The 25,545-nt window shown below is 38.4% G+C and overlaps 1 protein-coding gene across 11 annotated transcripts in view; it reads right to left on the reverse strand.

Moving 5' to 3' along the window:
• LOC122559715 (uncharacterized protein C3orf18 homolog) overlaps positions 1-25,545 on the reverse strand; it is a 93,937-nt gene that overhangs the window by 6,820 nt on the left and 61,572 nt on the right. For 7 of the 11 annotated variants that reach the window (XM_087997164.1, XM_087997167.1, XM_087997163.1 and 4 more), the window contains 4 exons: positions 25,479-25,504; positions 12,835-12,940; positions 7,892-8,001; positions 1,195-2,138 (listed from right to left, as the gene is read on the reverse strand). In XM_087997164.1, the coding sequence (XP_087853290.1) occupies positions 7,918-8,001; positions 12,835-12,940; positions 25,479-25,504 (216 nt within the window). In that variant the 3' untranslated portion in view covers positions 1,195-2,138; positions 7,892-7,917. Of the gene's footprint in view, positions 1-1,194; positions 2,139-4,929; positions 5,006-7,891; positions 8,002-12,834; positions 12,941-25,478; positions 25,505-25,545 lie in introns of those variants that run through there. The other 4 variants (XM_087997171.1, XM_087997172.1, XR_006314514.2 and 1 more) reach the window with 3 other exon arrangements.

Consider the following 25,545-nt stretch of genomic DNA (forward strand, 5'->3'; position numbering starts at 1 on the left):
ATAGGGATTTTCTTCCTTTATTGGAGATCTAGCATACAAAAGCAGGCATCTAATGCTGGAACTGTATACTAGTGCAGTGTCTCCACCTGCCACCTTCTTTCCTGACTAAATAACCCCACAAAAAGAAACCTGCCACAGGGAAGGGCATTAATTTCCACTTGTTGGTTAGAGGAAGTTGGCTGCAAGGAGATTAATTTTGAGCATAAATACCAGCATAGATTTAGTAGACCAAATGGCATGTATCTAAGAATTAGATTTTACTACAATGTGCAGCAAAAAATGATAAACAAACCAATAAACCTGAATAAATATCTAGGTATATCCTGTAAGATCTTTCTGCATGCATCTTCTTGTTCCCCATCATCAGTAATTAATAACTGGGACGCCTCATAACTTTCAAATAACCCTGAGTGGAACTTGGAATCGTGCAAGCAGTAATATATCCCAAGATGACGACGGGCTTTTTGAAATGTTGCTCACAAATCACATAACATGATAGTCCCCTTATAGCCCACCCAACCTCAAATTGCTCCTTCCTTTGAAAGAACTGACTCACACTAGTGTCATGCATTAACTGTTTTTTACATTGTCAATGCAGATATACCAACTGTTGGCCATTCTCTGATCCCTGTAATTCATATGCGTTTTATTGGTGGACCTCAAGTGAATTTTCGTTATATCTTATGGATTTGTTCTGTGGTCATTGGATACACTTCAGTTTCAAATCAAAGATGGTTCCTTTATTTAACTGATACTCACACTTGAGTATTTTCTAGTAAACCAAATGGATAGTAAGCAGAAGCCATGGCTGTAACTAGTATAGGGGAAGAGAATCCAACTATAATGTCCTTTGCTAACCTTGGTCAAGATCAGGAAATTAGAAATGTAGAAACAGAAGGCCATTCAGCTCATCAAGCATGTTTACGACTCCAGTTAAGAATGTGAAAATGACCTCCAAAATAAATATTTTGATTTAAATCTGTTGGTAATAACATAAAACCACAAAAGGTGATTTATTTAAAAAAAGATGTTATTTGTTTTGATTACATTCAATGTGGTAATAAATGAAACAACTCAGGAGCTGCATAATTACTGAGTTTAACAAATTGAATACCCAAGCATCACCCTGCATCCAATGTACTGTTTGTTTATATTACTATACGTCTTGATAAAGCATTTCATATGATTCAATAACATGCTTCATTTCAGTCTTTATTGGATTTATGTGGCTTTTAGAACATGTTCTATTCCCATGCAAGTTAGACCACACTGAGGCATGCAAAATCTCTCTTTTCTGCACAAAGGTGTGTTTAGTTAGATTGTGAATAAACGATAAAAAATTTACCGATTCAAAAGTGGGCTGGCATGAATTTAGGGGAATTGTGCATCTCATTAGATAAACTGCACTGAATGACATAACAGACATGTTTTATAGGGATTTGAAATGCACACATCTTATTTGAGCAAGCAAGGGGCTTATGGAAGTAAAATTAGATATCAGTGATAAATGGCATATCTAAACTATGTCAGTTGTGACCCAGAAGATTAATAATCTACCTCACAAAACTTTTCACTTCCTATTTGCACTCCTGCTCATTATTTTGTCATCTTTGAAACTCTGAGATGTGTAGGTTTAGAATCATATTTACAAATAAATTCTTAGTCTGAGCACTAGATTTCACCAGTTTTGACAGTTTCAGATATAAACATATCAATGGGAACATTCATTCAATGAATTGTACCCACATGGCTTCAGGATAGATCTCTAAACACTCCACTTGATCCAAATATTGCCACAAACTTTGTCTGAAGTAAAAAAAAATACACACATTTTCAAACACAAATATACACAAGAAAACAAGTAAAATCTCACATAATTAACCTCCATTCCTTTGGTTTACTTGTATATAATTTCAATACACAAATATATTGTTGAAAGATCCAGCTTTGCAACAAATATAGTGCCACAATCTGGCAATTTTAATTCAAAAACCATTGTAAAAATAGTTATTCTTATGGCTGTTTAGTTCTACACCAGGAGTATGTAGATGATTCTAACAGGTGATCTGTTATGTGACGACAGCATCAGTAAAATTCAAACCCTCAAATGTTCAAACATTGTTTTTCATGTAGTGCACCTGTGGAATGAGATAAATATATTGTAAAATATCACACACACATAAAGGCATTTTACCTGAAGCAAACACTATTTACATACAGAAATAGTCCCATAGCTGCCGTTCAACTTTAATGCCATACAAAATGATTGCTAAACATGTCCAACCTTAGCAATTGTGTTGCCAAACAATTGGGTCAATTGAGCTTAATTCTGATTTCATCTGACATTCACACAAACACATCCAGCAAAAGAAGGTGGCGTGCTGACAGACTGACATCCAGTTTCTGAGGAAGCTGCCACACATGGACCTTGGAGGTTCATGCCCTGGAAACAAGGCCTACAGGGAATGTAGACCTCAACTGACTTCTCCATCTTAATGCAGCAATGCTAAAACCAATAGTAGCATCTCCTATTTCCTCCCAGTTATAGAATCATACAGCACAGAAACAGACTCTTCGGCCCAACTGTCCGCAACAACCAGATATCCTAAACTAATCTAGTCCCATTTGCCTGTACTAAGCACATATCCCCTAAACGCTTCCTATTCATCTACCCATCCAGATAACTTTTAAATGTTGCAACTGTGTCCACTTCCACCATCTCCTCTGACAGCTCATTCCATGAATGCACCATGCTCTGTGTGAAAAAGTTGCCCCTCAGGTCCCTTTTAAATATTTTCCCCTTCACTTTAATCCTATGTCCTCTAGTTTTGGACTCCCCGAAGCTGGGAAAAAGACCTTGGCTATTCACCCTATCCATACTCCTCATGAGTTTGTAAATCTCTAAGGTCACCCCTTCAATGCTCCAGGAAAAAAGCCCCAGCCTATTCAGCCTCTCCCTATAGCTCAACGCCTCCAATCCCAGCAATATCCTTTTAAATTTTTTCTGAACCGTTTCAAGTTGAACAACATCTTTCCTATAGCAGGGAGACCAGAATTGAATACAGTATTCTAAACGCAACCTCACCAATGTCCAGCACAATTACAAAATCAATTATAGATAGTAGCTTGAAGATCTCTGCTACTCATAGGATTCACTTACTGAGCCATTGAAAAAGTTGTAATTTAATCTTGTTATTAAATGAGAAAACCTTTTTTACTTTAGATGTGCCATCGCGTATGCAATATTCTGAAATATGTAAAACATAGACGTAAACAGAATCTAATAGCTTGATTAATCACCATAACAGCTTCTAACGACCCAGAAGATTAACCTAAGATGTCATCAGAATTAGTGTTTTCAAAAGCACCCACTTATTTTTATTATTGGTCAGTTAGATGACCAAGTGTGCATTACCATAAACCAACTCTTTTTTTAAAACACTTCTTCACAGATCCAATTACATAGTATTAGACAACATTTTTGTACTGAACAGAACACCAAATGCACATATTGGATTCTGGATTATCAATTCTAAAACTTCCTCAACTGAGACAATTCTGGAAAAAGCTCTCCGCAAAGAGTGGTTTTGTTTTAAACTTGCGTACACTCTTTTCTGAAAGTGATGATTTATACAGGATTAAAGTTTTGCAGAATAGTTAATCCTCATGTATTATTCCAGACAATAGGTTATTACTGCTGTGCCAAATCTTATTTTTTCCAGATATTCACATATGTGTACTATCCAGCAATGGCCATTTGACAATAACCAGATGCAAAAACCATGGCTAATACATTCCCTCCCTAGACCAGGGAGTAAAACCAATGTTGCTGTTCTGATGCTACGCCAGCTGTGATCTTCAATTAAACCATAGTGGAATCTTACAAAAGGTGCTGGCAAAGATGCTAAAGCAGCTATACAGGTCGTAACAGAGCATAGAGGTATACCAGTCGAAAAATAATCAGCTATGCACTGTACGTTTATTTTCCCAGTAATATACCAGAGATTATGTATCAAAAAAGGTGAGTGATTTTTCTAATAATTAATTGTAGGTCCATGAAGATGAAGTTAAAGAAACAAAGAAAGAAACGGCATTTATCGAGCACCTCAGGATGTCCCAAAGCAGTTTACAATGAATGAAGAAGCTCTGAAAAGTATAGCGTCACTACTGGAATGTGGATCATTAAGTTAAATTGAACTCTAATACTGCATGACTGTTAGTCGACTGACATTATTGAACTTTCATTGTCACTCCTAAGATTTGTTGCTGTGTAGCTTTACACCAGTTCAATTACAGCAGCAAGATGTGCATCATGTTAAAGATTACTTTTATTCTGCTGTCCATCCCTGCCATAAAAATAAGAAACGAGTTTCACTTTGAACTATTGCCAATTGACAGTCAAATCCTGGAATCACTCCACTTTAATCTACAAGCTCTGCTAAATATCCACCATCCTGTCAAATTTTACTTGATTAATTCCTAGCCTCAACCCACAGTATTACGGTGGTGTTTGCCCAAATGCAAATTGGTATTTTTTAGCCTCATTTAAACTGAGTCTCTGTGGGTTTATATTCCCCTATGCTTTGCACATCAGGGGGCAAAATAATTGATTATTAAGGAGTCTTCTTGAGATTTCCTCAAGCTATTATTTTATTCTCACTAATTCCTTTATTAGGCGAGATGCAGTCAGGTAGCAACATTACCTGAAATAAAAACAATGTGCTGGAGGTCTGACAGCTTCTGTGGAGAGAAGTAGAGTTAATGTTTCACGTCCGATATAACCTTTTCAGAATTCAGTCATATCTAACTTGAAGCATTACTTTGTTTTTCTCTCTCCACAGAAGGTGCCAGCCCTGTTGAGTTTCTCCAGCATTTTATTTTTCTTTCAGATTTCCAGCATCTGCAGCATTTTGCTTTTAGCAATATTACCTTCTGTTTGTGTTGACATATGGGACATTTGGACTCTCAGAAGCAGAAGAATTCATCCATATCCTCAACTACCAACCTGCCATTAAACCACAAGGTAAACTTCAATTTCATAGATATCAGTTTTAAATTGGCACATCTAGCAACACAAGTTTTTTTAAATAGCGGACATATTTCATATTGTGCACGTTACTGTGCAATAAATATGTAATCAGTGAGTTCAGATTTTCCTGGATCCCAGTTTGCTAGATATTCCTTTGTTGACAGAATCTCATCAGCTTTCCTCTCTCTCTCCCTTGGCAGCTACTTGCTGCCCATTTCCCCCCAACTCAGCCCGCTCAAGCTGTCTACTTCATGCCTAGCCTAGCAGTCTCTTACTTATAGTGACCTCACCCAAGCAAACAGGATGCTCCCACCTAAGCAAACTGGATGCTCCCACCCTTAGGCCTTGTCCAGAAGTACATTCCTCCAGGCCTTGACCCATCCACTCCTCACTCTTTCTCACTGGCTTTGTTTTGCTGTCTCAGCTCCCCAAGTTTCACCAGCCTTGTTCACCCCAATACTTGTCCTCTTGCTGCTACTTCAGTCACTGTCTGTTTCCCTCTTGCATTTGTACCAGCCTGTGTTTGCAGCAGCAGCAGCTCCTTTTAAAACTTTACCGTCTCTTGTATGGGAGGAAATTTTTCTGATGAATCACTTCCATTATTCAGTTTTTGGGCTGACTTGGCCACTTTCGGGAGAGAGTTTGACTGTACTCCTATATTTTGAGCAATGCTGCACATTCAATCAGCCTTTCCCTCCTTTTCCTTGCCAGCACTTAACAGCAAATCTTTAGTTCTGTGAACCATCTGCTCTACTAAGCTTGATTTTGAAAGATTCCCTTCCCACTCTACATTTTCCAAATCTTGACTAGCCTTGCCCCCAACTTTCCAAATTCCAAACCAAATGTCCCTCTGATTATAGCACCCCAGCCACTACCACCTCTCACTCTCTATGCTGACTTTCCCTTTTCTCTATTCCAGTCTTTCCCTGGTTTCTCCTACGCTCCTCGCTTCTTTTTCTCTCTTGCTTTGCAATCTTAGCTCATCTCTCTGCACCCCCTTTATATCTCTTATGTTTCTTCTCTATATCTTTCCTCTTCCACTTCCACTTACCCTCCCTTTCCCACTTTCTTCTTCTCCAACCATCCATTCATTCACCCAACAAACATCCAGGTTTTTGTCCCTGCTCCTTCCAATCCCCTCTCCTCCCATTCCATCCTATTCATTCTTATCCTCCTCTACATCAGTTCCTTCCTCTTCTTTTTCTCTTTTCAAATTCTCTTACATAACTTTTCATTCACGTGGTTGTTTCTTGATTGTTTGTCTGAACTCTTCTCTTCCTATATTCCATGTTTTCTCTATTAATACCATTTCTCTTTTGTATAAACCCCCTATATTTTTCTCCACTGGCATTTCCTGCCATCCTAAACCTATTTTCTCACAGCTCCCCTTTTCAGGTCCATAAGAATCTAAAGTCAACATCACCAAGCAGCTGATTGGCAAATTGGTGTAAATTAATAGCACTATTGATGACACCATCAATTGGCTAATTATTAGGAGAGGATGATAAGATGGAGATTTGACAGTTCAGATTTGTTCTGTATTTTTGCAGGTACCTGAATGATTTTCTGCATTATTGGGAAGGTTCCTGCGCCATAGTTGATTTGGAACAACTTGACAGGAGGGCCAAGTCAATAGTTCCTGCATGAAGTGTCAGTAATTCAATAATTTAACAATTGTATGAATTGCAACAAAGAGCACAAGATTTTCAAGTATTCCTAAGTATTAAGATAGAGAGTGGTGGTAAAGGGTCTATTACTAATGGTGTTCCACAGGGTATGGTGCTGGGTCCACTGTTGTTGGTCATTTAAATAAATGATTTAGATGAGAAAATAGAAGGCATGGTTTTTAAGTTTATGGATCACACTATAATCGGTGGTATAGTGGACAGTGAAGAAGGCTACCTAAGGTTACAAAGAGATCTTGATTAGTAGGGTCAATGGGCTGAGGAGTGGCAAATGGAGTTTAATTTGGATAAATGCAAGATATTGCATTTTGGTAAAACAAGCAAGGGCAGGACTTACAGAATTAAAAGAAGGCCTTGGGTAGTGTTATAGAACAGAGAGACCTAGGGGTTCAGGTACATAATTCTTTGAAGTTTGCATCACATATAGACAGGGTGGTTAAGAAGGCATTTAGCATGCTTGCCTTCATTGCTCAGCTCTTTGAGTATAGGAGTTGGGAAGTCATTGTACAGGTTGTACAGGATGTTGGTGAGGCTACTTCTGGAGTACTGTGTGCAGTTCTGGTCGTTCTGTTATGGGGTGGATGTTATTAAGATAGAGAGGGTTCAGAAAATAATTCACCACAATGTTGCCGGGAATGGAAGGTTTCAATTATAAGGAGAGGCTGGATAGACTGGGTCTTTTCTCACTAGAGCGTAGGAGATTAAGAAGTGACTTTATAGAGGTTGATAAAATTATGAGGTGCACCATGCCAAGCTACAAATTTTTACACAAACCATGCATTATGAGGGGTATAGATATGGTGAATAGCAGGTATGCATTTTCCCGAGGGAGGGGGAATTGCAAGACTAGGGGACATATTTTTAAGGTCAGAGGAGAAAGAATTAAAAAAGACATGAGGGCAATTTTTGTTTTACACAGAGTGTGCTTCGTATGTGGAATGAACTTCCAGGTGAAGTGGTGAATGTAGGTATAGTTACAATGTTTAAAAGACATTTGGATAAGCACATGAATAAGAAATATTTGGAGGGATACAAGCCAAGCACAGGCAGGTGGGACTAGTTTAGTTCAGGATTACGGTCGGCATGAACTGGTTGGACCGAAGGGTCTGTTTCCATGCTGTATCATTCTATAACTTGTGAATACTTTTAGACTATGAATTCAGAAACTTTGATTCACCTGCATTTTGGTTACCAATATTTGGTTCAAATCACAATGTCAGTATTGGAGGTGGAGACATGGCTATCATCCAGTCTGTTTGCTTTCTCATCTGAAGGTTCTTGACTATCCTAAATCAAAAATAAAGATTTTAGAAACTAAATAAAGTTGACAGACAAGATAGAAAAATTACTTTTAAAAATCGACAGCACATAGTTTTAAAATGAAAGTTGGGAAGGAACAAGCTCAATAATGACTGTTTTCGTAGAGATGGGATGCAAAACATTAAGGTTGATGTGGAAAATTTAAATTAATTTTTAAAAATCCACAGTTTTAAAACAGTTCAGGAGTCATAACACACTGGTGAACTAACTACTGAGCTATTTAAAAACTGTGGGTGCGACTTCAACGCTGTAAATTTATTTCAACATTTGTACAATGGCAACAAATGTAATTGTAAAATAATTCAGTACATCTATTGTTTCTATGCAGATTCATTTTCCATGAGGAGAAAGGAATGGAAAGCAGGAACTGACATTTGTTGGTATGGCAAGCAGTGAAATTTACTTCAAAGTGCATAGATATCTAAATGTTCTAGTGCAAGAATTACAAAGTTATTATACAATAACAGCTATAAAATAAGGCGGCTAATGGAATGCAATGCTTTATTACAAGATGAATTGAATGTATATGCAGGATATTACGCTTCACTTATCTAGGGCATTGATGAGAGCACATCTTGAATACTGCAATTTTGGTCTCCTTTTTCAGGAAGGATGTCAATGTGTTGGAGATGGCTGAGAGCAAATTTACTAAATGTATACCTGGAATAAGCAGGTTGTGTTATAGGGAAAGGTTCAACAAAGGGACTTGCGTTTAGAAGAATGTGGAGTGGATTGAAGGAAATATACAGGATCTTGGATTGTGATGGAGTTTTACAGAGACTCTTTGGCCTATCATGTCCAAGCTGGTCAGCGATCTCCTATTTACTCTAATCCCATTTTCTAGCACTTGGCTCATAGCCTTGTATCATTTTAATACCTCTTAAATGTTATGAGGGTTCTTGCCTCTAATATCCTTTCATGTGGTGAATTCCAGATACCTACTACACTATGGGTGAGAGGATTTTTCCTCAAATGTTTTTAAACCTCCTACCTTAAATCAATGGCATCTGGTTATTGTCCCCTCTGCTAAAGGAGAAGGTTGTTTTCTACCTATATCCCTCATATTTCTGTCATAGCAAAGAAGTCCCCCCATCTGCTCTAAGGAAAACAATACCAGTCTATCTAGACTCTCTTTATAGCTGAAGAGCTCCTACCCTGACACCACTGCAGTTAATCTCCTCTATATTGTCTCTAGTGTAATCACGTCATTGCGATAGTGTGGCAACCAGAACTGCACAGTATAGCCATGGCATAATTAATGTTTTAGACAGATCCATCATAACCTCATTGCTCTTGTATTCAATGCCTCAACTAATAAAGGCAAATATCCTATATGCCTTCTTAACCACCTTAACCACATTGATTTTTCCAAAATGTATCACTTCACATTTTTCTGGATTGAATTCCATTTGCCACTATTCTGCCCATCTGACAAGGTTGTCTATGTTGTCCTGCAGTCTAAGACATCCTTCTTGCTATTTATTGCACCAGGAATTTTTGTGGTATCTGCACACCTACTGTTCATGCCTCCTATATTCATGCCCATATCATTAATGTACACTACAATTAACAAGAGACCCAGCACTGAACCGTGCAGAACACCCTGGAAAAAAACTTTCAGTCACAAAGCCCCTTCAATCATCATCCCCTGCCTCCTGCCACTACAGGTCAAAAATCACACGACACCAGGTTACTGTCCAATAGGTTCATTTGAAAACACTAGCTTTCAGTGCGCAGGAACAGTGCTCCAAATTTCAAATAAACCCATTGGACTATAACCTGGTATCATGTGATTTTTGATTTTGTCCAACCCAGTCCAACACTGGCACCTCCACATCATCCTGCCAGTAACTCAACTTTGGATCCAATTTGCCAAATTGCTCTGGATCCCATTGGCTCCTAGCTTCTTAATCTGTTTCCCAGGACAGACCTTATCAAAAGTCTTACTAAAGTTCATGTTGTCTACATCAACTGCAATACCCATCTATGCACCAAGTCACCTTCACAAAAATTTCAATCAAATTTGTTAGGTAAGACCTGTTAGGCGCTGACAAAGTGGAAGTTTCTTCTAATTGGTTAGTTCAGAACTGGGCAACACTATTTTAAAAATTAGGGGTCACTCTTGAAGAGCATAGGTCATGAGAGATTTACTCTGAGAGCTGCGGAACTTTGGAATTTTCTGCCACAGAAAATGGTGAGGGTGGGATGATTGAATACTTAAGTCGATGGTAGATTGATTTCATTGCCTAACAAATAAACTAATATTATCAGGAATAGATTAGAATGTGAAACACATACAGGTCAGCCGTGATCATACTGAGTTTGCTCTGCCATTCAAGGGGCCAAATGGCCTACTTCAGCTCCTAATTCATATGTCTGTATGACACAACATAGAGTGACAGATCCAGAATGAAGAATATGGGGAAGCTTACATAAAAAAGAACTTAAATTTATATATTGTCTTTCACAAACTCAGGGTATATCAAAATGTTGTACATGCAATGAAATACTCTCAAGTATAGCCACTGTAGTAATGTAGGAAATACATCGCACACATCAAATTCCTACAAGCAGCAAATATGATAACAACTGGGTAATCTGTTTTCATTGACATGCAAAGACAAATTGATGCACTAAATCACCAACCAACAAGCAAACATTTTAATGTTATAACAAATCGTTATATTGTTAGATAATGGATTGAAAACTAAGTCTTTCTTCATATTGTATTTATTTTACAATCATAGACCAGCAGAAGAAAATACTAAGAAAGGCTTGAAATACTCAGTTCTGATGGAAAGTCACACACCCGAAATGTCAACTCTGTTTCTCGCTCCACAGATATTGCCAGATTGTTGCCTGTAGTTGAGGAGTTAAGAATGAGGGGCCACATACCCAAGATTAAATATAATAGATTTAGAACAAAGGGCAGGAGAAACTTCTGACACTGAAAGTTGAGCTGGTGGAATTTACTTGTAGGGTCAGTAGTTGAGACAGAAACTATGTCAACATTTAAGATTAGATTGAATAGTTTGTTGAAGGAAAAGGGGTGATGGGATATGGGAACAGTGTGGGCAAATGTGATTAAAACTATTTGCTCACATGGAGGGTAAACAATGACAGGAACTATTTGGACCAACTAAACTTCTATGTTTATAGACAAATTTGGGTATAGCTCAATTTAAGGCATGTCAGTGGCTAAGAGCCAGGGTGTGGGTGGGGTATATCTAACCATGATTCCTTATATGTTGTTTCTAATCTGTAATGAAGTGATAAGGAGGCAGCAAGTACAGACTAGAAAGTTTCCCACGGAGTTGAAACTAGAAAGAGTCACCATAGTTCCTAATAACATTTACGAGAGTTATGAGAAGCAGCCTATAATCAAAGCACCTATTTGTCTGAAGAACAATGCATGACACCAGGAGACCAGCAGATGTAAAAGTGCAAGAAAACAATACAGTAGAGTTTTAATCATTAAGTCAATAACTATGAGGTAATAACTATTTCATTTAATGAGCACAGATTACTTAATTAAAGCATACATTAACCAAGGCATCGAGGAAAAGCCAGCATAAAAACCAGATCCATAAAAACTGGCATGGCATTGACATATTAAATTTCTCTACCCAATTCTAAATTGTTGTGACAGGCACAGATTGGGAAAATCGTGTTCACCTAAAAAGATGCTTTGACAAATGAATTTTGGATAAATCATAAGAACATCAGAGCTAGTTAAATTTATCTTTTCTAGATAAGGGAGAACAGAAAAAAAATCAGAACGAGACCCTGATAGATCCTTGACATAAGTTAGGCAATAGAAGAAATGCACAAGAAGCAACTGTCATTCAAAATGTTTCAGTCTTACTCTTATTTTAAACTTGTTTTTGCTTTCACCTGCTTAAAACCTAACAGATTTCTAACTTAACCCGGTTCTGAAGAAAGGTGATTAACTGAAAAAGTTTACTCTGCTTTTGTCTCCACAGATGCTGCCAGACTTGTTTATTTCCAAACTTTTCTATCTTTATTTCAGATTTCCAGCATTCAAAGTACTTTGCCTTTGTATTCGAATTTTCAGAGAGATTTACAAAAATGTAAAATGACAAAAAAGCATTGGAATTGAGGTACAGTAAAAGATTTGGTACCTCATGGAGAAAGTTATCAGTACTGACATAACAAAATAAATGGCTTCTTTCAGTGTGCCACATTCTAATAATTCTCAATTGTAGAATGTCAACATCTTCAAGTATTATTTGTGAAATATGTAAAGAAAAGAACGATAGAAATATGGAATATGTTTACTGAGACTTGTTTTTCTTTGCTTTGTTTCTCTAATTTCCTGAAAATCCCTACTCTTTCTAGGATAGTTCCATGTACAAGAACTGTTCTCTGTTACCATTTTTATTAGGCTATTCTGCAGATGGAAGCCAAACCGCAGTGTTCATAGGCTAAGCAGTCTTGGAGGAGATCAAAGCTCAGCTTAATCTATCCCTGTCCAAGTTCATGCATGCACACTTTCCACCATAAACTGTTTGATAGCAATCAGAAGCAAGAACCCTGGCTGACTTTTTATTTTCCTTGTTCACAGGGGAATGGGTCCAATTCGAGTAGCATAATTTCTCTGCTGCCTGAGAATAGGCTAAATTCAGAAACTGGAAACTGAGTCTGAGTTTTGTCCTCTTATTAAATATTGCTTTTCCTCACTGGTGCTTTAAAATTTTAAAAAAATTCTTTAAGGTTTTGACTGTTTTAGCGATCAACCTCATCTTGGTAAAATATACATTCCCAATAGATTTTACTTACTTTCACTTCTCCACTGTGATCTAAAGATTCTTCTTCCACATCATTACGATCCTCACTGGGGTCATATGAGTAAATTGGCACTAGTTTGTTGCGTAGTTTTTCTAACCTTTGAAACAACATAAAGGCCTTTTAAGAAGGATTAATTTTCAACAACTGAAGTTATAAAAAACTTTAATAAACATTCAATGAATATATAGCCTATCATTATTATAGCTCTCTTAGTTAAGATGCTGTCTTGAGCAAGACTACTGACCTCTGGGTCATCAATTCTTTCATGCTACCTTTACCATAGGAAACACCTTGCTACAGCAGCCAAAATACTTGGCTTCTGTGCACATTCAAATCATAGAGGAGAAATTGATTTCAATCTTCTCATTCTCAAATAGATTTATGTGGAACTTACGTTATTAGTTTTAAGGCAGTTATTTAATGGGAGAATATGTTAAGATTTAACATATTAACAAACAATCTTTATTGGAGGAAATACATAATAATCACTATAAATATTCTCTGAAGATTTTGGAAAGCATTATTTATTTTTAAGGTAGCAGGAGAGCTGACAAGTTAGGTGGCTGAGTCAAGTAGCAATCATGTATCAAAATTACCAAAAACAGATTATCAAACTTATCAAATAAAGTTATTCATTTTTGTTCATGTAGAAAATATCTACCAGTCTACATATTTATCAGTGTTGGCTGCATTTTAGAAGGAATTCACTGGCTGTAAAACTCTGACATTCTGAGGATGTGATAAGGCAGTATATAAACACATGTTTGCTCTGTATATTGAAAACACTGAATCTGCTAATTTTGCTCAAGCCATTTTCTATCTTTAAAGGAGATTAAAGGACAATAATCTTTGCATTTTTCTACATTCAACCTTTAAATCACAGAATCTTACTGCTGTATTTCTCTCTTCTTTTCACTTACAGGATTGAAATGACAGAGCAGAAGCTCTAGAAGAGTTGATTTTATTTTTGCACTTCCAGATCTAACATTCAAGGTAAGCAGACCTCATTTTATATTATGCAATCCTCTCATTTCACTGTCAGCACAAGTTATGGCAGAGGAACAACCATCCTTTGTTAGTGAATTGAGACTACACCGTGCAATATGTTCATTATTTTATTAGAAATAAATTTGTTTCCCAAGAAAAGTCTATGGCCCTATACCACACAATTTTTCTATAGGTGATGAAAGCACATGACAGATGGCAGCAATACAAAACTGTGATCCTCAAAATGTAAGTGTAATGAAAACAGCAATATCAGCTCAACACTATAATTGGCTTTATCTTTTTCTGTGTCACTTTTCAATTTTCATAAACAATATTTAGCAAATGTGTTTAACTGTTTTTATTAGAGGAGTCAGATCAGGACTCCTAACACGTTAACAAATCTGGGAACATACTACCTATACTGCTGAGAACCAAGCAGCGATTGTCTTAAAGCTGGGTAGTGGGAACTTGAATGAAGGAAGCAGCATCAAAAGGCAGATAAACTAATCCATGAATTAGCTCATGACATCCATAATCTGCAAGCTATGTCAGAGCTGAAGTATCGAACGAAGTAGCAAAGGAACAACAAGATAGTCCAAAACATAATACCACAGTCCTTGCCTTACAAGGTGTGGTGGACAGACACAGGAGTTCTAATCATAGTCAGTTGGTGATTTAGCTATAACGGAAAAACACAAGTGATTATAACAAACTTATCAGTTGGGAGACTGATGTAGTGAAGCAGCACTGTGTCATTTTAAATCACTCCTTTTCTTTTAAACAGTCTAGACACATTTAGCATCACAAAGAATATATCAATATGTTGGTTAAAAGAAAACCTTGTATTTATCCAGCACATTTCATAACCAGCAGGTATTCCAAAACTTTGTACAGCCAATGAAACCATTTTTTTCTGGTGTAGTCACTTTTGTAGCATAAGAAAAGCTGCACCCTTTACATGCACAGCAACCTCTCACAAATAGGAATATGATAATGGCCAGACAATCTGTCAGTCACATTCCTTCACAACAATTTGTTCTTTCACAATATGAAATTTAACAAATTCCTGGTTAAACTTTTATTTTCAGCTTCCTATGAATTGTACATTAGTTTCAAGGTGTTTATCCCACTTATAGTACTTGTGTCTGTTTCAATGTTTAGATGTCTAAAACATTAATAAGGCTGCAGTGTGGATTAAGAAACCTATTACGATGGCAGAGAGACAAAGTCTTGGAGGAGTAAGGGCAGAGTGTATTTGGTTACAAGTAAGAGATAACTGAGGAACAGAGGTACCATTAAACTCTGAAATGTACCATAAAAAGTCATCAACTATTGAGATACACAGGAATGTATTTACAGGAAAATTAGAGAAGTGCAAAAGAAAAGTAGTAATATGGTGGGAGTCAGCATTCGTAAGCATGGAAACAGACCCTTTGGCCAACTTGTTCATGCCAACCAGGTTTCCTAAACTGAACTTGTCACATTTGCCTGCATTTGGCTCTTATTCCACTACACCTTTCCTATCCATGTGCTTTTGTCTTTTCAAATGTTGTAAACGTACTTGCCTCTACTACTTCCTCTGGCAGCTTGTTCCATACACGCACCACGCTCAGGTCACTTTTAAATCTTTCCCCCTTAATTATTCTAATATACTTTAATTGTTATAATATAAAATGAAATAGTAATAGTTCAGACAGCAGAGATGGGAAAAAATTATGAAGTGTGGTTCCAACTAATGAGGAAAACAATAATGGGTAGAGTTGATTCTGTGGAATTAGATGTTCAAGAGGATCAAATGTCAATAAGGGAACATTTCAGAATCAGTGATCATAGTATATGTTTTAGATTAACTACAGAAAAGGACAATGAGAGATCTGGAATACAAGTACCTAGCTGTAGAAGTGAATTGAGACTGGATAAATTCTGGGTAAACTGCTTTTAAATAGGAAATAGATCTACCACAGTTGAGATACATTTCAATGAGGGGAAAAGATGGGGCAACCAAAACCAGACTTCCCTGACTGAAGAAATAAAGAATGAAATTAAACAGAAAAAGAGAATGTAAGACAGATGTCAAGTTTATAATACAAGTGAGAATCATGCTAAAAATAGGAAGTTTAGAGGCTTCGTTTAAAAAAGCATATGAGGGGAAAAAGAGAGAGAATGTGAAGAGACTAGCAACAAGATAAAAGGGAATCTAACTGTCTTCTATAGGCATGCAAAAATTGGGGAGAATTTAATAGAGGCTATGGGAACTTGCCTGACAGTGACTCTGCATCACTTAATTTTTAGAAAACCAGCTGAATCAAGTCCAATCAGCCATCTGAATTGCAAATGGTTGGCCTTCCTCAAGATAAAGGACCCCAGGAACAGATGTCTACCCAGCCAAGATGGACTGGCCAACTCGTTACCATGAGCTTTTCATTGCATGACAGTACCACTGGAAAGGCAGTGGCTGCTGCTGTTACTACACCTACTCAAGGTGCCTCCTCACCATTTCAAATAATAAAGCATGTTTCAGGGACAAAACAGATCCTAAAGAAATAACAGACAAGGGGAATGCAGTGGATGTGGTGCACATGGACAATCAAAGAGCCTTTAATAGGTGACATATTAATCTTAAAGATTACAGCATGTGCAGAGTTGAAGAATAGGTTACACTTTGTGTTAAGCATACAGTTCTGGTCTCCATACTACAAAGAGAAACTTAAAACATTGGAAAAATATAGTAAAGATTTACAAGGATGTTACTGAGAAATGAGGATGCAATTATTTTTAACGATTGCATAGGTAAGGGTAGAAATTTCTTTTTTGAAACCAAGTTGTGGAGGTATACGAAAAAGCAGGAGTTATGCTCCGGGGCAGAGCGAGAGTCACATGCAATTATATTCTTATTTATTTTAGATTTATGAGTGAGTAAAATGCCAAGTTATTTGTTCTGCCACCATCCCCACAAGAATCGTAAAGGCTCCAAAACCCAATTGAGAGATTTAAAAAGGTACCCAGGCAGCCTTTCACTCCCCGGAACCACAAGTCATCATCTCCACCCATTCCTGGAAATTTCAGAGCTCTGCCAGAAGACAGCCACATGCTTTGGTGACACCTCCTTACAGGTCTTCTTGCAAGGCCAAATGTTTCCAAGGAATGGCAATAGGAAGCTATCCAGAGTGACCCAGGAACCCAATGGGAATCAAAGAAGGGAGTGGAGACACTGTGGACGAGGATGAATGATCTGCTGCATATACCAGGCTATGTGTTAATGTTTCCTCATTGTTTAATACTGCTGAGAATGTGAGTAAGCATTGTAACATTACTCACGAATGTCACATAGAAGACTGGTGACAGACATCTCCATCAGATGACTGATGTGCAATCAACACCTTCCAATTCAATGCACCAACTCATGTTGCACCACTAGCAGCAAAACGCCACTGCATTTCACAGATCAGCGAGGTTTCACACTTAAAACAGAAAAGGAGCTCCAACACTTTATAGCTTACTGACCTTCAATCAGAACTTACCTACTTATCTGATAGCTTCTCACCAAAGGCTTGTGTGGGACAAGGACACAACCAGAAAAGATTTAGAATGAAACCTCACAGAAATATTAGGAACACACATCACGCAGCTTTATGGCTTTCCATCAACTCCAGTTCTGTGACAACACTGAACTACCAATCAATCAGAACCTTTAAATTTCTAACTTCTTCCATACAACATTATGCTTACCAGTATTGCACATCGACAATTAGAGCTGAGAGAACTGACACATCTATCTGCATCCATCAATGCAGGAATAATGCTCATGTACGCATGCTAATATCTTTACATGGTTCTAAATGGTTCTCTTCTTCTGCACGATGGAGTGCCAGTGCTGAATACCTGGCATAAGACTGCTCACCAACTTTGAGGAGAAGACTGCAGAGAATGCAGGCATGTGAAGGTAACATACTTGGGCTGAGGATGAAGGGAGACTGGATATGTGCGGCATCTAGCCAGAAAAATCTCTATTTACAGATCTCCCAGGTGCCCATCAAGCTTAATAATTAAACTTGGGTAACAGTGGCAGCTCATAACACTGACAAACCTTTATGTTTTTCCATGCAATCGCCAGATCTAAAAAAAGATCCAGATGAAGAAAGAGTCTGCAGGCAAATCTCTCAGTTTCATACAGTAAAACGGAGGAGGAACAGTTGGAACCATTAGAGGAAACGTCATCAAGACGCTCCACCTCACCCTGCACCAGCATAGAGACTTCCACCTTGGAGGGTAATGCATCCAGAGTAGACTCAGAACCATAGTCTGGTGAGCAGTGTACTGATATGAACCCAAACTGGAAGAAGAAATAATAACTGACAATTCAGGATAGTTGGAAAACAAGCCCCAACTGAACTCAGTACAAATAATGAACTTCTGCACTTGGCCATTAATGATCTTACAGAGATATTGGGACAAGCAAAGAAACATCTGGTCGTAGTGACTAAGATCACGTGCAGACTGGAGTGAAGAACAGCAGTCTGCTCAACTTTTCGTTGATATTGTTGCTCCAACAAGTTAGTGCATGGTTATCTCTAAAGACATAGTAATGGCCACAGTGGAGAGCCAGGACCAGTCGGTATCTGTTGGATATGTCCTCGGAGATTCACTCTATTGCACACGCAATAGATGCTTTTGTTTACTGATCCTTTTCCCTGAAAAGGGTGAGTAAGATGCCATTGTACACCAACAAGGTGGGTGGGGGGGGGGGGCAAATTGTGGCTGCTGAGATGACACCAAAAACTATTGGTAGGAAAATAAAGATGAAAAAATATTGAAGTCACTTTGGGCATTATCCTTTTGTACAGCATTTCAAATCAGACTACACTCATGCAGTCTATTTCTGGTAAAAAAATCTGATCAATGATATTTTCCTTTATTGACTACCTTGAGAATTGGTGATCATGTTAGACACTCACGTGCATCATCTGCAGCAGTGAGGTTCTTTTTCACCGCTATGCTTTGGGAAGAACATAATTCTGAGAAGTGAGAATTTAAGCAAGATGGGTGAGATTAGAAAGTCATTCAGCATACTGTTAGCCAATAAACATCTCTATGATCGAGGAATGATCTGTGTGGACTAAGCCTGCAGAACTCTGTACTGATGCACTGGCCAAGACATTATTGCTGCAAAGAGAACAAAAATTATAACAAAGAGAGTATTTAAGTTTCACAGTTATAAGACAAGAGTTCATTTGAATACAGGAGTTCCTCAGCACAACAAATTGCCTGTTACTTCAGAACCTCTACAAATGTTCATGCGAAGTCATTTGACCTTAATTCCAGCTGCTATCAGGTTCTTATGTGTTTGACTGTCTCATCTCACTACTGAGCTGAAAATGTGTTGATGGAAAAGCGCAGCAGGTCAGGCAGCATCCAGGGAACAGGCTTATGCCCGAAATGTCGATTCTCCTGTTCCCTGGATGCTGCCTGCGCTGCTGCGCTTTTCCAGCAATACATTTTCAGCTCTGATCTCCAGCATCTGCAGACCTCACTTTCTCCTCATCTCACTACTGCCTTGACTGCTTCAGCATCCTCATCATCAACTCTGGCATCCTCAGCATCTCCATCATATATTTCTTCTCCATCTCCAAAGAGGCATTTGGTTGGTCCGTCATCACCTGTTCTAAGTTCCCAACCCATCTGAGAGCCAGGTTGTGCAGGGAACAGCAACCAATCGATATTCTGGAGACCCTGCCTGGTGACTTCTGGAATGTCTCTTCGAAATGGTCTGGGCAATGGATGCACATCTTCAGAAGGCTAACTGTTCAATAATGGCCACAGGTGGTGCGCACTGTTTGCAATCGGTTTGAGCACTGGGGTCATTAGCTAAGCTTTGAGTGCTTGTGCGTCTATATGGCAAATATTCAAAATTGGGTTTGTCAGAATTTAAGTACTGTGACATTTCGTTCGATAATGTGTGCACACTGACAGGAATTGTTAGGTTTGGTCACAAACTAAGTAGAAATTGAGGAAATGAAATTCCTTTCTGCTCTAGAATCTGGTTGGATAATGGCATAGGGGTCCATATGCACATAGTTAATAGTCACTTGTACCTGAGGGAACCTTGTGCTGGATTCAAACCTGACATCTCTGGCACCTTGATTCTCTGGGTCTACGATGATCTGGCCAAACTTAATTTCTGTAAGGGTCATTTGTGAACTCTCAAATGCACTTGTGAACTACCAATTGGGGGATACCATACATCCTCAGCTGTGGTCGGAACGAAGCTAACGGTGTAGGTGATGGCTTCTCTAATTAAACAAATTACTTGTGTGAAAGTAAGAAGAAAGTGAATACTACCTTTCATGTAACAAATTCAGTAGACTGGTCAATGTCTCAGAAGGCCTAAACACACCTCTCTTTATTTGCTGCTTGCTCATCTATAGCTGTAGCCTGCTGAGCCCATCTCTACTTGTTGTGATTGCTCTTTCTTCCTTTGCATCCTTATCAATGCTACTGGATTAAGTAGGTCAAACCTGTGGCATGGAAATACTACCTGTGAAGAAATATTTGTAACGAAACGGGAAGTTTCCATTTGAGTTGTTGATACAGTTACTATATCCTTTGGGCCCTTATCAGGCTGCTCATGTGGAGAGTGATAGTCATGGCTACAGGGCAGGTTATGTGATGAGGTAGATCCTCCATAACCAGTAATTGAAGATTACCCTTCTTAATGCTGTCATGCAAAATATTAGTGTGTTTTATCTTTAATTTTTGATGCATGTGGTAATTAGCACAATGTCACTCTTGTCCTGCAAAATCATGAGTGGTAGCCATACAATCTTGCAATGGACAACCTACGTAATGATTCTTTGTCCATGTCCTTATCTTTCTTTGCAACAGTCTCTGAATTGTCGTCCATAGTTTAATTCACAACACCACACTCTCACCCTTCAGTGCTCATTGTGGTTGTTAGGTGCCCTTCTTGTCAAAGATTAATGACCAACAGGGTCTGGTGGGAGGTGGTTGTTTGCAGCTTAAACACCTTATTTGCCTAATCTTGCAGCAAGAGTTTCCTTTCACTGCAAATGCCTTAACTGAGTGATCACGCAGTAAATTTTCTATCTTTCAGTTTCCATTGCCTCAGTTAGATGTGATTTTGGCATGCACTAACATGGGCAATCAGATCTGTAGCTCCTCTCCTTTGCACTGCACATTTTCAGAATTATTATTTTGGAAAATTGTGTTACAAGATAAGTTATTGTTAACTTTTCATTCAAGTCTTTCACTCTCCATCCTCCCCATTTTCCATCACCACTGATCATAGAATCATACAGTACAGAAGAGGCCCTTTAGCTCAGCAAGTCTGTACCATCAAAAATATACTACCACCGAAACTAGCCATTGCTTTGAATGTTATGACACTTCAAGTGCTCATCTAAATAGATTTTAAAGATTGGGAAGTTTCTTACCTCAATTACCCTCCCAGGAGTGCATTCCAGATCCCCATCATCCTATGGGAACAAAACCATTTTTCCTAAATCCCCTCTAAACCTCTTATTTTTCACGTGAAAATGGTACCCCCTATGACTAAGGGAAACTGCTGCTTTCTATTCACTCTGTCCATACCCATCATGTTGTATACCTCTATCAAGTTTCCCCTCTTCCATCTCCTTTGTCCTTTAATCTTTTCTGATAGTTGTCTCCTTGGATATTGCCCTTATCCTGAGCCCACTTCCATCCAGATTCTCATGTTTACATGAGCCTAATACTAATTTATTTTTTAACTCGGGGATGTGGGCACTGCTGTCTGGGCCAGCATTTATTGCCCATCCCTAATTGCCTTTGAGAAGGTGGTGGAACCGCTGGAATCCATTTAGTGCAAGTACATCCACACTGTCATTAAAGAGGGAGTTCAAGGATTAAGACCCGTGATACTAAAGGAAAGGTGATATATTTCCAAAGTCAGGATGGCGTATGGCTTGCAGGGGAACTTACAGTGGTAGGGTCCCTATATATGTGCAGCCCTCATCTTTTTGCATGGTATTAGTAACAGGATTGGAATGTGCTATCTAAGTAGCCTTGGTGAATTTCTGCAGTGTATCTTTTGGATGGTACACACTGCTACAGCATTGGTGGTGGAGTGAGTGAAGTTTATGAATGTGGTGCTTCTCAAGCAGGCTCCTTTGTTATAAATGGAATCAAGTTTCTAGTTGGTGGAGCTGCCCTCATCCAGGCAAACAAATTCTCATAGCCAAAGATCCACTTATCCTGAATCTCTGCTTTCAGTTGATTAGCTAAACTTTTATAAACAAATAAATTACCCTTAACACCATATAATCTTACCTTGCATGTTAACCTTTTGTGCAACACCTTATCAATTGCCTTCTGGAAGTCCAGATATACTGCATCTACAGGATCCCCATTATCCATATTGCTATTACATCTTCAAAGAACTCGAGCAAATTAAGCAAACATGATTTACGCCTCATAAAACGATATCGACTATGGCGAAGCTAGCTGATGTAGCTAGTGAGTTCAGTTTCTGGTCAGTAGTAACCCCCAGGATGTAGATAGTGGAGAATTCAGTGATAGTGTTGCCATTGAATGTCAAGGGGTAATGGTTAGATTGATGAGGTCAAAAGTAGATTGGTGGTGTGGTAATTGGATTAGTCCTGCTTTGTGTGTACAGGTCGTAGCCTGGCAATCTTACACATTGTCGTGTAACTGTATAGAAACAACTTGGCTAGGGATGAGGTAAATTCTGGAATACATGCCTACAGTACTATTGCTGGAAACTGCTTGGGCCATAGCCTTTGTAGCATCCCCTGTCTCCAGCTGTTTTTTTGACATCATGTGGAATGAATTAAATTTGCTGAAGACTGGCACCTGTGATTCTGGGGATCTCTGGAGCAGGCAGAGATAGATCATCCACTGGGCACTTCTGGCTGACAACTGTTGCAAATTCTTCAGCCTTATGTGTTGTACTTATATGCTGGCCTCCCCCATCCCTATCATTAAGAATGGGAATGATTGTGGACCCTCCACCAGTGAGCTTCACCACCTTTCTCAACAAAATATTGCAGCACTGCAGACCCTAGGTCAGTTCTGCCTATCACTTGTTGATTAAGCAGTTTGCATGCAATTAGTTGTGTTTCTTTGGCAGGATGACACATTGAACACTTGAATTGTGCCTTGTGAATGATAGAAACTAAAGTAACGAGTTACTCGCTCGAGAATACTTAGCCTCTGACCTGCTCTGGTAATCTCTGATTTTATGTAGGTGGCCTGGTTTAATTTCCAGTCAATGGTAAGCAACAAGATGATGATGATACAACAGCTCAACAATAATCCTGCACTTTCCTTAGAAAATAATTTTTCTTGAAGTCTTATTGCGCTTCTTTTTTTTTTAATCAATTATTACTCAACCAGAGTCGATGGCCTAGTGGTATTATCACTGGACTGTTAATCCAGAGACCCAGGTAAAGTTCTGGGGAGCTGGGTTCGAAATCAGCCATGGCAGCTGGCAGAATTTGACTCTAATAATTACGTGGAATTAAGAATCTAATGACTACTAAAAATCAATTGCCAATTGCGGAAAAAACCCATCTAGTTCACTGATGTCCTTTATGGAGGGAAGCCCGGCATTTATTCCTGATGAAGGGCTTTTGCCCGAAACGTCGATTTCGAAGCTCCTTGGATGCTGCCTGAACTGCTGGGCTCTTCCAGCACCACTAATCCAGAATCTGGTTTCCAGCATCTGCAGTCATTGTTTTTACCTCATTGATTTTAACCCTACTGCAAATCCTCTTGCAAGGATGCCTGCCTTGAAGAAGTTTTCCTCCTCTCTCTACAAGAATCTCAGGGAGTCCCTCTCCTACTGCAACTCCCAGGTCATTTCCTCTGGCCTATATGTGACTCCAGACCCACAGCAATGTGGTTGATTTCAACTGCCTTCTGGGCAATTAGGGATGAGCAATAAATGCTGCCTCGCCAGTGATGCCCTCATCCCATGAATAAAAAAAAATCCAAAAATAAACTATATGCTGTATAAGTTGAGTACAATAGCAATTATTTGGGAAATACCACCTAATCTGTTGAGAAATGATTTACGGTTAACCAGTTGAGCACCTTCTGACCTATGATGACTGCAGTTCATATGTTTAGTGTTTTGCTTATTTAAGATAGAGATATTTCAGGGTTGCCCTTATTTCTACAGTCAGATACTAAATCATCAGCTTACACCATCAGAAGTTGAAATCATAGTCTTGACAACCAGACTGTTATTCAAAATGACTTGACCTCAGAACATGATCATTTCTGCATTTACAATTTTAGATAAGGACCACTGTGAAAGAGCACAGCTCTCAAACGTGTGCCACAATGAGGCCCTGATAACCATCTTTTAACATACAATGAAGGATGACCACCTCTCCAGCTGAAAAAAGCCATGGTAGCAATGCTTGAAGAAGATAGAAAATTGAACCAAAACCAGAATTTCTCACTCAAGAGTGCCACCTTTAGCTAACTTTCGTGAATGAAGTCATACAGCTAGCTATTTTGAACTCCGACTCTAAATTAAAAGAATTTCAGTTCATAAAAACAGAGAAATATTGTATTGTCGTTCTAAATATAGACCCTTAACAGGCCGTGAATATTTAAAATTGCTGTAGATAGTACACTGTTTCACATCTTTTGACATTTGTATAAACAGTTTAGTTAATAACAGGATGCTCCACATCCTAAATGAAAATCACAGGCCATGTCTTCCCCTTTGTGCAATGTAATGACTCATGTGTGTCCAAATTGCTGATGAGATCTTTCCTGTTTCATTCATAAGGAAGTCATGTCCATAGAATTATTAGGCAGGAACATGAAAACATGTTACATCTAAAGACAGAAGCCAGAACCAAGCCCATTAAAACATATAGCAATTTACCAAGGATGATTAATTAAGGATAGAAAAGTATTAACTAACAATACAATACTTAAAGCCGTCTATTACTAGATCGATTTTAAGCTCATTGAATTTATTTGCACATATTTTTGAATTTTGTAAAAATTACTGCTCTTCCAAATAAATGGAAAGTTGTCAAAAATGCACTAAGGATTTTTTTTATTCAAGACAAACAGTAACTTGGTCTTTGATGAATTAACTGCACGTTTAGCTCAATCACTTTTCATCAGGAAATCAGAGTTCCTCATATCCTGCAGGAAGGAAGTGCTGGCAGGAGCTGCTGTCAGCACTGCACCAGGCTCTTGACTCCCTCTACTTCCGACATGTGGTAATCACAGTCTCCATGCATCACAGTGATCTATTTAAAGGGTACCCCTCCCTCACCTATTACCATGTCAGTATCTTCCAACTGAAAAGTAGAATTAATATCGGCATATGAAAGCCTACAGAGCAGAAATAATAACAAAATACTATCAAATTCCTGCTGAAATATATAGGCTATTTCCATAATATGTGCAGAAACTATCCCAGGTTTCTTGAAAGATAAACAGGACTGCTCGTCATTCATAAATAATTACTTTGAAGAGCTAAGGTCCTTATCTTCCCTCTACCTGCCCATTGCTGCCATGCCTGTCACCAAATATTTACATTTTTAGTACTAATCTTCTTGTAAGTGAAATTTAAGGAAATTTCCCCTTTAAAATATTCTTACCTGCGTCTCTTTCGAACATACTTTATCTGGCAAAAAAAGCAATAAAGATATATTAAAAGAATGATTA

The sequence above is a fragment of the Chiloscyllium plagiosum genome, unplaced genomic scaffold, assembly GCF_037043375.1.
Source record: "Chiloscyllium plagiosum isolate Xiang-an unplaced genomic scaffold, Cpla_swu_hap1 HiC_scaffold_19, whole genome shotgun sequence".
In the NCBI taxonomy this organism is placed as follows: domain Eukaryota; kingdom Metazoa; phylum Chordata; class Chondrichthyes; order Orectolobiformes; family Hemiscylliidae; genus Chiloscyllium; species Chiloscyllium plagiosum.